This window comes from Caretta caretta, chromosome 7 (assembly GCF_965140235.1).
Source record: "Caretta caretta isolate rCarCar2 chromosome 7, rCarCar1.hap1, whole genome shotgun sequence".
Classification (NCBI taxonomy): domain Eukaryota; kingdom Metazoa; phylum Chordata; order Testudines; family Cheloniidae; genus Caretta; species Caretta caretta.
In genome coordinates, this window is record NC_134212.1 from 107,922,848 (window position 1) to 107,938,807 (window position 15,960).

General features: G+C 39.0%; 1 protein-coding gene across 10 annotated transcripts in view; it reads left to right on the top strand.

The window, feature by feature from the left end:
• FGFR2 (fibroblast growth factor receptor 2) overlaps nucleotides 1-14,766 on the top strand; it is a 123,328-nt gene extending 108,562 nt beyond the window's left edge. For all 10 annotated transcript variants that reach the window (XM_075131047.1, XM_075131048.1, XM_075131045.1 and 7 more), the window contains 8 exons: nucleotides 1,892-2,013; nucleotides 2,662-2,772; nucleotides 3,820-4,010; nucleotides 4,230-4,352; nucleotides 5,947-6,017; nucleotides 8,297-8,434; nucleotides 10,249-10,354; nucleotides 12,987-14,766. In XM_075131047.1, the coding sequence (XP_074987148.1) occupies nucleotides 1,892-2,013; nucleotides 2,662-2,772; nucleotides 3,820-4,010; nucleotides 4,230-4,352; nucleotides 5,947-6,017; nucleotides 8,297-8,434; nucleotides 10,249-10,354; nucleotides 12,987-13,151 (1,027 nt within the window). In that variant the 3' untranslated portion in view covers nucleotides 13,152-14,766. The remainder of the gene's footprint in view (nucleotides 1-1,891; nucleotides 2,014-2,661; nucleotides 2,773-3,819; nucleotides 4,011-4,229; nucleotides 4,353-5,946; nucleotides 6,018-8,296; nucleotides 8,435-10,248; nucleotides 10,355-12,986) is intronic.
• The last annotated feature ends 1,194 nt before the right edge of the window (nucleotides 14,767-15,960 follow it).

Consider the following 15,960-nt stretch of genomic DNA (forward strand, 5'->3'; position numbering starts at 1 on the left):
CCCAGACTGCACGCCGGGGGGATCTAGTCACATAGAGTGTTGGAGTTCTTAGGGATTGGTTTGTTTTGGCCTTGTTTTGAAAAGGGATTAGCTTGACTTTTGGCTTATTGTGAAAGTCGGGGTGCTTATTTACCACGTGAAAGTTGGCAACTGTGATTTGGATCCCATTATTCACACTGAATAGCAGCAGCAAATGCCACAAGTCGTTTCATTGATGCCAGTGGGGCTACTTGTGGAATAAAATACTGCTCCATGTGAGTAAAGGGAGCAGAACATGGCCCTGAAGTATTGATTTTGTAGTTCTGTAACTTTGGGTAAACACTGATATTGGCACCGAACTCTCTCAAATCTCATAGTTTTGCAATCTTTGTTTTTATTTATTTATGTATTTATTTATTCCTTCCCCCCCAAAAAAATTTGAGAATGACATTTCTCTGTTACAGTTTAGTGAGTACCGCCTCCCGGGTGTCCTACCCACATTGCATTTTACACATGCTGGTGGCCTGGGTACTGAATGTTCTTGTTAAAATCTTTTATGGTGAAAGTATTATGATCAAACTTTACTTTCCCCAGCCCCTGCCCCAACCCCCTGGCTGGAGACAGGGGTTGGGAGCCTCTCTCTCATATGACATCTGGGGCAGGAGAGAGCATACAGCATGGAAATTGTCCCCACAGAGACCATACTGGGACACAGCCCCTAGTGAGAGGGGCTGAAGGAATGGGAACAGGCATCCTACTGCTGAGGATGGAGAAGGGGAGCACTTTGGGAAGAGGAGGTGCTGCTCCTGAGAGCACTTACACCAGTAACTGGCCAGCCAAGGACAGAGGCTGCCTCTGTGTAAGTGGTACCAGCGCTCACAAGGGAAGAGCAGAGCCAGGGAGAGCCATCAGCACTGGCAGCTCCTGGCAGTTGTCCAAGGCTTGGAGGCATTTGGAGAAAAGCTTTCTGTATGCTCTCACAGCTGCTTTACAGAAGCAGCTCCTCCCAACCCCCACTCCCTATGGACTAGCTGCTTGGTCGTCACTGGCAGTTTCCCCTTTCCATACCCTCTTGCCTGTGTCTTCCTTCCCTTTTCCCATAAGCAGAAAGTTGTCTGGCCACCTCATTGCCCCCAACCTTGGACCCTTTAGTGGGAGAAATGGGGGTTGGGACCCAGTATGCCTGTCTCTGTGCTGCCTACTCCGTTCAGCTCAAGATGTCATGAGAGAGAAACTCGCTGCCCCTACCTTGAAACAGGAAGTGGAAAGAGAAAACTGATCTAAAATTAAACTGTTTAGAAGTCATTTTAATGTCTCTATTGCCTCCAGACTGTGGGTTTATACCAGTTGAGCCACTGATATTTAAAAGGTCCCAAAGGTGTTGATACCACCCTTTAACACAAGAATCATTCCAACTCCAAGCTAACAAGTAGAGTTGAAACCAAACACAGAGCCACACACACAAATAAACTCTTTTCTCATCACCCTGCACTCTGGCTGGAAAAGAAGAAAATGACCATATTACAGTGATGTGAAAAGTTTAGCCGCTGTTGGCCAATCTGAAACACTGCATTTTAGTTGAGCAATTTTTAAGGACTACAGCTTGCGAGCCCTGCAAATCTGACCAGCTAGCCATCATATATAGTGTTTGTTATTCTACATAAAGGGAGATTTCAAAAACTGGTTTAGTAACTGTTCTGGCAGTATTGGATGCTCACTGTGGTGTCACTAAAAAAAAACATGCTACAGTGTGCATGAAACCTGGTATGCACCAGGAGTCTCATTTGTTCTTTATGATAAATGATTCATGCTATAGCAAGTTGTTGCAAGCTTTTTATATCTTGCTCTGGAATTTCACTGGCTATATCCCTTCACCAGATGCTGTGTGCTAATCCTCTATTTACACCTCTAGGCTGACATTGGGTAAACCCCTTGGAGAAGGTTGCTTTGGGCAAGTTGTCATGGCAGAAGCAGTGGGAATCGACAAAGACAAACCAAAAGAGGCAGTTACTGTGGCAGTGAAGATGCTGAAAGGTAAAGGGGTGGGGGGGGGGGAGATGAGATGGTAATTTTTATCAAGAAAGTTCTTTTGTGGCATCTGAACTCTATCATTATATGGGATCAGAGTTCACATAGTTGACCTCAGCCTTCAGCAGCTTTCAGTATAAATCAGTGCCTTTGACAGCCTATTTATCTTCAGCAATGTGTATTTACAAGCAAATCGAAGTCTTGTTAGAACTGTTCAGTTTTCTTGTCTGTTGGTTTCATTCACAGGAGAGACAAAATATATTTAGATATACCCATGATTTTCCATTTCCAGGTAGACAGGTACATGTTTGTTATAAACTTAGCTATAAGATTAGCTCTCAGAAAAGATGCAACAATTAATTGCTTGAGAGTCCAGTGCAGGTTTTGCAGCGTCTTGGCAATCTCCCCGTATTTTTTGCTTTTTCCTCTAAACAGAATGTTATTGAAGGGGACAGGGAAGGGGGCAGCTGTCCAGCCTGTTTCAAGAGACTGAGACCACTGCTTATCAGGTCACATGACTTTGTCCTAGAAGCTCACATTTATTCCTAAAGCAGTGTCCTTTAGATGATGTCACGTGATCTGACAAATGGCTAACAACCCAAGTTAAGCTGGCACACCAGAAAACGTTAGATGAACTTGTTTTCTCTTGTGCAGATGATGCTACGGAAAAAGACTTATCTGACCTGGTGTCGGAGATGGAGATGATGAAAATGATTGGGAAGCACAAAAATATCATCAATCTTCTTGGAGCCTGTACACAGGATGGTGAGTACAAAGCAGAAAGCTAGCCAGTGCTTTCATTCAAACAGGTCTTGAAGTGTCTCATTTATCATAATTTTTCAATAGTTTTAAAGGAAACAGTCATACTGTGATGGGATTTGCAGATATTTCTTTAGCTTAGCAGCAATATTTTAACTTCCATATCTGATTATAAACAGGCTTTGCAGCTGTAATGTTAAGAGGGGATACCGTATAGTGTGAAACCTCTGTAACTTATCTCTGCTATAGGGAAAAGTGTTTTTTGTTTTTTTTACAGCAGTTTTACACACTTTATTCTAGGTTTCAGAGTAGCAGCCGTGTTAGTCTGTATCTGCAAAAAGAAAAGGAGGACTTGTGGCACCTTAGAGACTAACAAATGTATTTGAGAATAAGCTTTCGTGAACTACAGCTCACTTCATCGGATGCATTCTGATCTAGCTGTAGCTCACGAAAGCTTCTGCTCAAATAAATTTGTTAGTCTCTAAGGTGCCACAAGTTCTCCTTTTCTTTTTACACTTTATTCTGACACTTTCAGTCCTGTTTTAGTGAAACTTTTAGTGTGTCATTTGGAAGGGATCACTTTACTTTGTAAATGTTTTACCACTTTGTTATTACAAGCTAATTAAGAGGTATAAGGAGTCCAGAACTGTGTAAAGGTGACAGGAAAACTAACTTTTTTTTTTTAAAGCGGTGTAATCTTTTGGGGGTTTCATGCAATGTTTGTTCTGCAAATGTATAAAGTGCAGGAGAGAGCATGGTCTGAAAGGAATAAACTCAAGGTTGGGATTTAGGAACTCTGGAGCGCTAATGCTGTCTCTGCCACTGACTTGTGGTGTGGCCGTGGGCAAATCACCTCACAATGTTTCTGCCTCTTTTTCCCTATCTTTAAAATGGTACTTGCCAATTTTGCAGGGGTGCTGTGAAGCTTAGTTAGTGAATGTATGTGTGTACAGTGCTGTGAAGATGGAAAGCACTATATAAGTTTCTGTTAAAAATCATTTTACCCTTTGTCCCTGTTTCAACTCTCATGCTGTCTATTCTGTTTATCTAAAGGGCCGTTGTATGTGATAGTTGAATATGCTTCTAAAGGGAATCTGCGGGAGTATCTGCGAGCCCGGCGACCCCCTGGAATGGAATATTCATTTGATATCAACAGGGTACCAGAAGAGCAGATGACATTCAAAGACTTAGTATCATGCACATACCAACTGGCAAGGGGCATGGAGTACTTGGCTTCACAGAAAGTAGGTAGAGATTGGCAAATGCTGCACAAATCTTTCTGGGAATATTTGTCTGATGCTTTAAACTAATTCACTTCAGTTTTAGTCTGACCCCTTTTGTGTTAACTAGAGAATGTATTTACCAGCAGAAATGTTAATGGAGGCCTTGTTCCAGGAGGTTCACATGATTTCATTTTAATGTCTCACACATTCAGCAATTATTTTTCTTTTTTTCTTTTTCAGTGCATTCATCGAGATTTAGCAGCAAGAAATGTTTTGGTAACTGAAAATAATGTGATGAAAATAGCAGACTTTGGTTTGGCCAGAGACATCAATAATATAGATTATTATAAAAAGACTACTAATGTAAGTGGATTGCAGTCTTATCTCTGGAACCAGTATTTCTTTCAGTGGGTCATTTAAATTAGTGTGATTATAATACTAATGGACTTCTTGTACACCAGCCTAACTTTTAATCACTGAAAATAAAATAGTAATCAAAGGCATAAGCATCTCTAATCACTTTTACTAAGCGATGAATGTTATCTGTTTACACAACCTGAGAGAATATATATTACATGATTAATTATGATTAATTATTAATTATGAATGATAACATTCAGTATTGCTTTTCATAGGGCCTGATCCAAAGTCCACGGAATCAATGGAAAGATTCCCATTGTCCTCAATGGGCTTTAGATCAGATCCCAGGGTCTTTGAAAACATTTAGTAAACAGTAAAATGTTTCCTTTTATGGTACCCAAATAATGTACATTATTGTAGATATTTCTGGTTATACTTGTATTGTATTCAGGTTTGTAAACACTTTACTGTGGTGGTAAGTGGGATTGGAGTCAGGAGAATGGGTTTCATTGACCACTCTACTACAGATCTGCGATATGATCTTGAGCGAGGCAGTTAGGTCAAAAAAGTGGTCACTGATTTGGGATACCTATTTGAGGTACCTTTTGCCTAGTTTTCAGAGGCCCTGAGCAACCCCAATTCCATTTGAAGTCAATGGAAGCTATGCAAAGTGCTTTGAGATCCACTGATTCAAGCTGCTATATTAGTGCAAAATATTAATAGAATATATTACATTAAATGGTTAATTCATAAAAATAAGTTTCTAAGCCACCATCCATTGCACTTTTAAGGGTGAAACTGGGCTTTGTGTGGGCAACTCCATGGTCTTTGTCATGGAGGGAATAGAATCCACCATCAATCTTGGGGCAAGACATAGCCCCTCTGCAGACTCGTCATTGGAAATGTCATAGAGTCATAGAATATCAGGGTTGGAAGGGACCTCAGGAGGTCATCTAGTCCAACCCCCTATTCAAAGCAGGGCCAATCCCCAATTTTTGCCCCGATCCCTAAATGGCCCCCTCAAGGATTGAACTCACAACCCTGGGTTTAGCAGGCCAATGCTCAAACCACTGAGCTATCCCTCCCGTTTCTAGTGCTCTGCAGCTCTCCTGTGCCCACCATGCTTGGGTTTGGCCCACGGGAGCAGGATAAATGTGAATCCAGTAGCCCTAACCTCACCCGCCAACTAGTCCCTCTGTGCTGGTCTACTGGTTAAAGAGTTGCTGAAATTCATCTGTTTGCAGAGTGTCCTAGGCGTCAGGCCCTCCCATATGAGGCTACTGACTCTCTCCATCTCTTCCTCCCACTGATAGGCAATGTGGGGGATACGTGGCATGTAAGGGTTCTTTCTGTGGATCCTTAGATCATTTTGTCTTAGCTAATTTTGTCTGAAAAGTTTACATCTATTTATTTGAGCCCGGGGTCTGGAGAATATCAGTCTTTGTTATCTCTGAGAACACCATGTCATTAATCCTTGCTTTTTTATATTACAGTATCGAATATTTTAGAAATCCTATTGCTGAATTTGCCTTGTGAATAACTACAATTTTAATTCAGTGTTACTTATTTCTCACCCACCTCCCCCTCATGTTTCCAGGGCCGGCTGCCGGTAAAGTGGATGGCTCCAGAAGCCCTGTTTGACAGAGTGTACACACATCAAAGTGATGTGTAAGTAACTTTATTTTTTTTAGCCTTTTATTTTATTTTATTTTATTGTATTTTATTTTAGTTACAGTTTGGGGAATCTTTATATCTTTTCCTGTTTTCCTTAAATCTTAACTGCTTGCTTTCTCTGTTTCACACATTAATAGAAGGAGCAGGCATCACCCTTAGAAAGTGAGGATTTTATGGTAGACTGCTAACCAATGCTCTGTTACTAATCTGCCTGGCTTCAAAGCACATGAAAGGTGGAGAATGCTAACCTCCTTCTGTCAGTGCGGAAGTTTTCCCCCCTTGAACTTACTTACGGATGTGCAGCTACAAAGCATGTATCTAATTTGCTTGGCTTTGGTAATATTCTGAACTTCCTTCTATTTTTTTTTTTAAAAGGAAATAATCCTGAAATTTTCACTTGTTGAAATTTGTGATAAAAATGGTTTGGATTTAGGTAAAACATACAGTGGGCTTACTTGAAAAGTTCATTCTGCTTTTAGAGTTATTACTGCTTCCAGAAGCATTCCCTATTTTAAGTAGGGGGAATAATTGGAATCAATAATACCTCTAAAACTGGAACAGACTTTTTAAGTTTCCCCACTGTATCTAGCTGACATAACCTTATGGGGTTTGCTCTACTTTCTAGGAAAGTTTTCTAGGATAATCTTAGCACTCCTTATATTCTGGGATTACAATTTGAAACAAAATAAACTCTTTTATGGTGTAAATATTTACTGTTTTCCAGTGTCTTTGTTTCCTATACTTTGGTTTGATTTAAGCAGAAGAACTCTCTTTTTCTCTCACTTTGGGTCTCAGAATCACAGCGCTAATTGACACTACTCATAACAATTTAAACATTGCTTTTGTTGCATAGTCTTTATACAGTGCTGATGGAAATTGCACATTTCTTTATTTTTATATGAAGAGCTATTAACCCCAAAGGGCTTGATGCTGCACAGCACAGACATGAGAAATTGAACGTATAAACACAAAGTTTAAAAAAAAAAAAAGAAGAAGACGACAGGAGGGGAGGAGTTTGATCCTGCACTAATCAGAGCACTTGCATCTGTGTAAAACCTCTACTTGCATTTACACAGAAGTGTAACATCCGTATGCACCATATGAGGAACTGAAGGATTAAGACCAAGATTTGCAAACATAGCTGGTGATTTTTGGGTGCTTTAACTTTTGTGGCATCTGATCCGCAGAAAGTGCTGAGTATCCACCCTGTGAAAATTGGGCCACCTTTAAGGGGTGTCAGGCTGGGCTCCCAAAATCGCTAGTCAGTTTTGAATATCCTAGTCAATGTGTAGTCTTTTAAAAAATGTTAATAATGTATGATGTACATTTGGTTTTCATGCAATGTTTTCATTATTTGTAGACAACGCCGTTAACAAAAGTTAGTGGTAGCTGATTTAATTTGTTTGAGAGAGACTTTATATTTAAAATAGAATTAAATTTTAGCAACTTTTTTGAGCAAACTTGCAATAAAAGTTGCCATATGTCTACATATAGTCCTTGCCTTGACAAATATATTTATCTGTCTATATTTTTAGTAGTCTTCAAGTTTGCCAAGGTTCTGGGACCCTAAAAGCCCAGCTCCATAGCTCCTCAGGGTTTCCTGCCTGGTTTCCTACAAAGATTGGCCAAAAGTGACACATTCCTGTGGAACATTTTGTTTTTAATGAATTGGCATTTTCTGAAAGAGAAACGTTCTATCATAACATTTCCAGCCCGCTCTACCATATAGGTATTCTATAAATAATTATACTGTTAATTACAATTTCAGTTTTATTTACAATAGCCCTGGAAACTGACAACTTGGGAGTTTGGAGAACATCGAACGGAGGCCTCAATTCAGGGAAACATTTAAGAATGTGTTTAAGACCATCCCTATTCAGCAAAGTCCTTATGCACCCGATTAACTCTAAACATGTGCTTACATCCCATTGAAATCAGCAGATGCATAAAGTGGCAAATGCATAAAGTTAATTTCATGCTTAGCTATTTTTCTGAATAAGGATGGACTGCTGAGTTGTGGCCAAATTTAGGACCAGATTCTGCCATTGTTTCTCATACTGAGTAGTTCCTTATTTGATTAATCATCTCAGTGAAATGGGAAGTATTCAAGGAGTCAGATTCTACATAATAAGGCTGGTAGAATCTGACCCTTAAACACAGAACTGCTGCAGAAAATAACAAGGAATCACTGTTCTCTGTCTCTTTTAGGGATATGCCTTTGCTTTTATAGGTAAGATTAATTTAATTATGCACTGTTCCCTTTTATTCTGTAGTTGGTCATTTGGTGTGTTGATGTGGGAGATCTTCACTTTGGGAGGATCACCCTATCCAGGAATTCCAGTGGAGGAACTTTTTAAGCTGCTTAAAGAAGGGCACAGAATGGATAAGCCTGCCAACTGCACCAATGAACTGTAAGGACCATTATTTACTGAAGTAATACAACACTAGCATGGTCACACAGCTAATGCTGATTTGAATCCCATGCAGAATCCAGCATTTTCTAAGCTGCTTGACTCTATAAACGGGAGCATTGCGTATAAAAAAGAAATGGTTGAAACATGTTTCCAGGAAATGTGTGATACAGGATAGACATTTGCTCACTTAACTTTGGTACTGTTGAAAAACAATTAAAAAAAAAAATCTCAACAAGTCAATCTTTGGTATATTTGTTATTACACTCAGTCCTAGCGTATTAAAATCTATTGGCAAATCATTATCTGCTTTTGGTAACAGGTATGAATATGACCCCTGACTGTCTTTGCTACACATTTCCCCCTGTTTTGTTCTCTCCACCCTCAAGGTCCTTTATAGTATCCATCATTCCTCCCGCCAAAGAGGAGGAGGTGCAAGAGTCTGTTTGTACCACTTATTAATCACCCAGCAGGATAGAACGCTACAAGCCACTTTTCCTGTTGTCAAGAGCTCAGTGGGCCACTAGGAGGTACACCTAGGAAGCCAGAGGCTTGTGGGAGTCCACAGCACAGACACAAGGTCACCCCGTGGCCCCTCAAAATATTCTGAAATTCTGAAAGATATCAGAATGCAAGTTAATGGTACATCCCTGCACATAGCACTTTAGTTCCTGAGTCATAGGCAAAGCCAAGCATAAAATTAACTAGTTCTGGTTGTGTTTTTGAGTATCTGCAGAATGCTGTACAAATGCCCTATATCTGTTAGGGTGCAGTACAAAGTGCAGAGCCGTTTGTAAAGTATAAAGTTCTATAATAATTTAACATGATTGGTCCAGTCTGGATATGAAATAGACCAGATTTTCAGAAGGGCTGAGTACCTGCAATTTCATTGGCTTCAACTGGCGATGTGGGTGCTCCTCACCTGTGAAAGTGGGGCCGTATATGTCAAATGAATTGTCATGCTTATAGCCAAAATCCATACTTGTCATGGCAAATGTCATGCCCTGCTTGCATGCCGTTTTGTTGAAACCAGTTGATTTGACCTCAAGCTATATCCCGGGTAATGCCCAAAGTTAGGACATAAAAGGCATTAAATCAGAGGTCCTCAAACTGTGGGGCGTCCCCCCAGGGGGACATGGAGGAACATGCGGGGGGAGTGGCTGGGGCCCGGGCCAACCCCCACAGGAAGGGAAGCACCACCTGGCTCCGCTCCTGGCACTGGCTGCTGGCCCAGGGCCCCCCGCCTGCTGACCCCAGCTGCTGACCCTGCGCCTGGAACTCTGCTCCCAGCCCCCTTACCGTGTCCGAGTCTCCCCCACCCCCAGAACCGTGGCCTCACTCCTGGCCCCAGCTCAGGAGGGGGGAGGGCATGGACGGGGTAAGGGGGGGGCGCAAGGTAAAAAGTTGGGGGACCACTGCATTAAATTATACTTCTAATAGAGGAGAGCAATAATTCCAATTCACAGAGGCTAAATTCCCTAATTCAGCATAGTACTTAACCATGCGCTCAGCTTTAAGCATGTGATTTAGTTCCATTGAAACTGATGGATCTTAAGTGCTTCCCTGAATCTGGGCCTAAATGCTGCGATCTAGATGCTGGGTTTTCACAGTTATTTGCAGTGGTATAAAACTAGAAATGCAAGCTCATTGCTAAGCCCTAATTTAACAGAAGTGAAGTATTGTACAATGACCACATTAGGGTCCATGGGCTCCTAGGCGCTGCAGTAATACCAATAATAATAATTGTGAATTAAATGGACAGGCAACAAGGATAAATATGGTTAATTAACCCAGTGAAATGCATATTTATACAGCTATATGATGATGAGAGATTGCTGGCATGCAGTGCCTTCCCAGAGACCAACTTTTAAGCAGTTGGTAGAAGACTTGGATCGAATTCTCACTCTCACAACTAATGAGGTAAGTAAAGTATATTCACTTTTTAATCAGCAGATCAGAACATAAAGTTTACAAGATAAATGTAATTTATTAAAATATGAAACTGCTCTATTTCTATTATAATTCTATTTATCAGTTTTCCACTGGGATCTCACATAGATAAACTATATGGCTTAATGAATCATGTTTTTTCTTCTAGAGGTTTTGATTTATGTAACAAAACAAACACACGTATGCACGCGCACACACACAATAAAGCGTTTTCCCTTGTCCCTCTGCATATTTCATAATAGTTTCAGCATATCATCCAGGAAAAATGTGTGTATGGGGGGGGAGATTTATGTTTCAACATTACAATTTGGTGTGAGGGACAGACCTAGAGTTTTATATTCTGAATTTATCAACTTAGTTTGATTCTCACTTATAGTAATTAAGTCAGAATAAGCAGCCAAAGTAAATGGCAGATTTCAATTGATCTGTCTAGGCGTTAATTTGCTTTATTGAAATAGCTCTGCTGGGGGTACAAGAACCCAGAGGGGAATATGGAGAAACCATGCAATTCTACAAGGGCAACATCTAGTACCATTCCAGCTGGAAATATACATGACGCTATTTTATTCTTAAAACCTTATTTTCAGAGGTCTGAAAATCTATTAGTTGTAGCAAGCAATGCATTAAGATATACAGATAGGGATCATTTCAGTTCTCTTACCACTAACTCACAGCTACCTGAAAGTTCGGTGCTTTGGTTTGGATAAATGCTGCATCCCTAAGAGGAAGAGAGAGGGCTTAAAACTGTCTTTGCACACTCCTGATTCTATGCTGCTCTAGGGGCCCGGAGCTTACAGCGGCCTATTTGTTACTGCAGACTGCCTAGCTAACCTATGGGCAGCCGTGCTGCCCATAATCTCCACAATGCTGTGGCCATGTCCCTCTTCCCACCCTCCCCTGCACACCACCTGCACTGGGGCTTGCCAAGGGGTCTTTGGGAGCAATCTTATCACTGTATTCCACAAGGCCAGCTCCAGTAATCCGCCTCAAGCTTGATATGAGGCTTTTAGGCCCCATTACACCACTTTGGCTCTTCCATGTGATATAAAGGGGCTGGAGTGGGGGTGAGGATCTCAGCCAGATGATTAACTGAATTATGTGAAACTCTTGAATCTGCGAAACTGGGTTAGAAATCTCCTGAGAATGCTCTCTCTCCCTCTCTCATATTCTGGTACTTCCTGCTTCCATTTGTGTCAGAAATTTCCAGACCATTCTGGTGCCCTGGAGCTGTTTCCCTAACCTACATGTGTATCCTGTCTTCAAACAGTTACAAAGGCCAGCTTTAAAAAAATTGCTTGTGAAATATGAAGTTATGTTAGATCAAAACTGCAGTCTAGGAACCATTTTGTTGCCTGCTATGTGGGTGTTTGTTTTAAAACCTCCATTATTGCCCTCATTTTAAAGCTATGACCATAAAGTCCTGACACTTTCAGACATGATTTTGAAGAATCATTTAAATCAAATAATTAAATGGAATATAAAATACTGACTGATAAGATTTGTCTCGTCAGCATGATCATAACTTGTGGTTTAGCAAATGAAGAGATAGCATTAAATGAATACAGCTGCCCTTCAGAAGTTGAAAGAGAAGGAACATTTCAAGGGAAAAAATAACTTTATTCTCCTGCCAAAATTGCCGTTTCTAACAAAAGTTGCTTAACTCGAACCTTGGATTAAACTGAAATTATTTCCTTTTTGTTATACTGGTCTGGTCATGGCTACTCTAGGTCAGTAGTTGTGAATCTTTCCAGACTACTGTACCCCTTTCAGGAGCGTGATTTGTCTTGCGTACCCCCAAGTTTCACCTCACTTAAAAACTACTTGCTTACAAAATCAGACATAAAAATACAAAAATGTCACAGCACACTATTACTGAAAAATTGCTGGCTTTCTTGTTTTGTCTGTATGAAATTTTAGTTTGTACTGACTTCACTCGTGCTTTTTATGTAGCCTGTTGTAAAACTAGGCAAATATCTAGATGAGTTGATGTACCCCTGGAAGACTTCTGCATACCCCCAACAGTACACAGAACCACGGCTCTAGGAGGCAACAACAAAGAAAGAAAATCGCAGAATATTTAGTGTAGAGAACCCAAATCCAGTGAATATGGTTTTGTTATTTTTCATTTCAGTTCTCATAAGCATGCAAGTGTAGTACATGTCTAAATCTAAATTTAAAACCAGATAGTCAAACTGACCAAAGGAATATAAAAATGGAAGTATCTTTTTCTCCAAATCATTACCATATGCTAGAGAAAAATGGTTCTATTTAGGATGAAAATTTCATTTTTATCATTATAAACAAAAAGTCCTCTTTTGATGTGGTGAGCGTGTTTATTTCCACTGATGCGGTTAATGCTCATGTTGTTGGAAATGACACATCTGCCTTAGACTGACTGACTCTTTCTTTCTTTCTTTCTCTCTCACTTTCTCTCTCTGATATATAGGTGACAGTCAATTTTGAATGTAGCTGATCTTTCTTAGTATAGAATTGCCTGAACATTTTTTGTCTGTGAAATATACATACTGCATGACAAAGCCAAATCATGTGGCAATGTGCTTCTGTCATTTATAAATAAAATTATTTCTCTCTTCCATTCCAGGAATATCTGGACCTCAGTGGACCTCTTGAACAGTATTCACCCAGTTATCCCGACACTAGGAGTTCGTGTTCTTCAGGTGATGACTCTGTTTTTTCTCCTGATCCAATGCCTTATGAACCCTGTCTTCCCAAGTACCAGCACATAAATGGTAGTGTTAAAACATGAAAGGAAAGCATTCTTATTCCTCAGAGGAATAAAGAAACAAGAATGCCAACCTACCTACCACAAGTAAAGAGCTCTTTTCTCCAGGACCCTAATGTTTCTGTTTGTACATATGAAATATAAGAAGAAGAAAAAATATTTTGGAGGAAGATGGTCAGAACATGTGTAAAGAATTATATAGTTTGGAACTCTTAAGCAATTCCAAAAGAAGGAGAATGTTTATGGGCCATGTATGGATGTACCTCACCATGTCAATTTTCTGGCTCACTGCAAGCTGCAATGGACTTTGTTTGTACCATGGACCAGTTGGACTTAAGGCAAACTCTGGGTCTGCCTTTTTTGTTTATTTTGTAATATTTGGAGAAAATATATGTTGGCACACACTTACAGAGCACAAATGCAGTATATAGGTGCTGGATGTATGTAAATATATTCAAAATATGTATAAATATATATTATATATTTACAATGAATTATTTTTGGTATTGATTTAAAAATGGATGTTCCAATCCACCTAGCAAATTAGTTCTTTTTTTTAACAGCTATTTGCTAAATGCTGTTCTTACACAGAATTTCTTAATTTTCACCATTCAAAGGTGGAAAATACTTTGCTTTCAGGGAAAATGGTATATCATTAATTTATTAACTAATTGGTAATGTACAAAACAATTAATCGTTTATAGGGTTGTTTTTTGTAATTTAAATGGCATTTCTAAGCAGGCAGCCCAGAGATCTAGTAGATATATTGCTCAGACTTTCGTAGTTGTCAGATCTTTAAAAAAAGAAATATTTACAGTATATAACTAATTTGGGGAGAATTATGCTTTTGATTTATTTGTGTTTTAAACTTCAGTGCCAGATGATTGTTCTTATCAATATCAAAATTCCCATATTTTAAAAAAATCCTTTAATAAGAAGGTCTTCTGTTTTCTGTGTGTCTGGTTTTGTAACTATCACTAAAGCATACGTGACACTTGAACAATATTTTCTAAGGCCTAAATAACACAATCGTTCTATGGAGGGGGAAAAAAAGGAGAGTCTTTAATGGGTTCCTAAAGTAAGGAAAGATATTAACTTGTCTATAACCATAGCAGAATGTACTGCTCTAAAAAGAGCTGAGCTTCCACTCTGCTTTGCTCATGCATCAAATTAACTAGTATTGTCTTCATTGACTTGATAATGGGTTCCAGATCTTCTGGCCCGATAGTAGCCTTTCAGCTGTTCCTATATTGTAACATAAGTTAAAAAGAGAGAGACAATTTATCATGACAATTTGCCATAGGAATACTATCATCTTTTTAAGGGATTAGTTCATACTGGCTCCAGTATATTTTTCCAAACTATTCCTTGATATCAGGCATAGTTTGCTGGGGTCAGACAAAATATTACTGCATTTCTTTCATTTGTATTTTTTTTTTTAAAATTGTGTTTTTACTTTCAAAACACCCATTCACACTGATATAGCCATGCAATACAAATGCGAATTACATTGATTTACTTATTAAAAATTTGGGAAAAAAGTATTAACATCTGTTAACTTTTGTACTGACAATAAAATGTTTCTACAGATACTAATGTTAACATTACAAAATAAATGTCATGCAGCTTATTTTTTTAATCCTGTGTGTCTTACAAAATGGTTTCCTGTACTTAAAATGATGGGGCATATCAAGTAATTCTTCTTATTGGCTTTACATTAGGATCACATACTAGCAAAACATTCTTTTAGTACAGGGGTTTGTACACCATCTTTCACACATGTAAGCACAAGTCACTTTACTCACCTGAGTAAAATATATATAAGTTTTGGTGTTTGCAGAATATTAGTTTGAGCTGAAAATGTTTTGTGTGATTTGCCCAGATAACAAATTGATGCCAAGAAAAATTTGGTTTCTCAAAATATCTTTCTCTGTTTGCTTCAGCCAGTTTGTATCCATTGCCAGTAAGCATTTATATTAATATTTGAATGGTACTATCCTTTGTGTCAAAGGTTGTTGCAAAAGGAAAGAAATTGCCATAAATCTTTCATTTTTGCCCTACATTCCTGCTTTGATACCTTATGGAAAATTTTAGGAATAATCAGAGCTTCTTTCTAACAAATGTAGCATATGGAAAGAAGGTCTGTCTAAATTAGAATTTTGAATTATTTCCATGGCAAATGATTCCCCCCCCCCTTTATTAGTTAGACTTTTAAATGTTATCTATCAACCCTAGATTCATATACAAAGCATAAGAGCTAAACCAGTTCTGATGCTTCAATTTAATAAGAGAGGTTTTTGTGCGCTAGGGTGGGAGTTTGCCATAGATGCTGTTTTTTCATAGCCTCTTAAACATTAACTTGTTTTGTGGTGTATGTATGTATAAACCTTCAAACTTTATTTCAGGTTCCTTACATTTGTTTAGTATTGCACTAGCACCTAGATGCCTCAATCTTATTGTGCTAGGTACGAGGTATAACCAATAGATGTTCAGTGTTCTAAAGAGCTATTTAGATCCAGGAGGCATCCATTGCCATCCACTGCTATGCTTGCTCCGGTCCCAAAGAATTCATAAAATGTCCAGTAAATATCCAGTTGTGGCAGTTCTGTTTTAAAAAGGCTCTTCTATGGGGCTATGAGAAGAATCTGTTTTTTAAAAAAAAAAAGAACAGGAGTACTTTTGGCACCTTAGAGGCTAACAAATTTATTTGATCATAAGCTTTCATGGGCTACAACCCACTTCATCAGATGCACAGAATGGAACATATAGTAAGAAGATATATATATACATACAGAGAACATGAAAAGGTGGAAGTTGCCATACTAACTCTAAG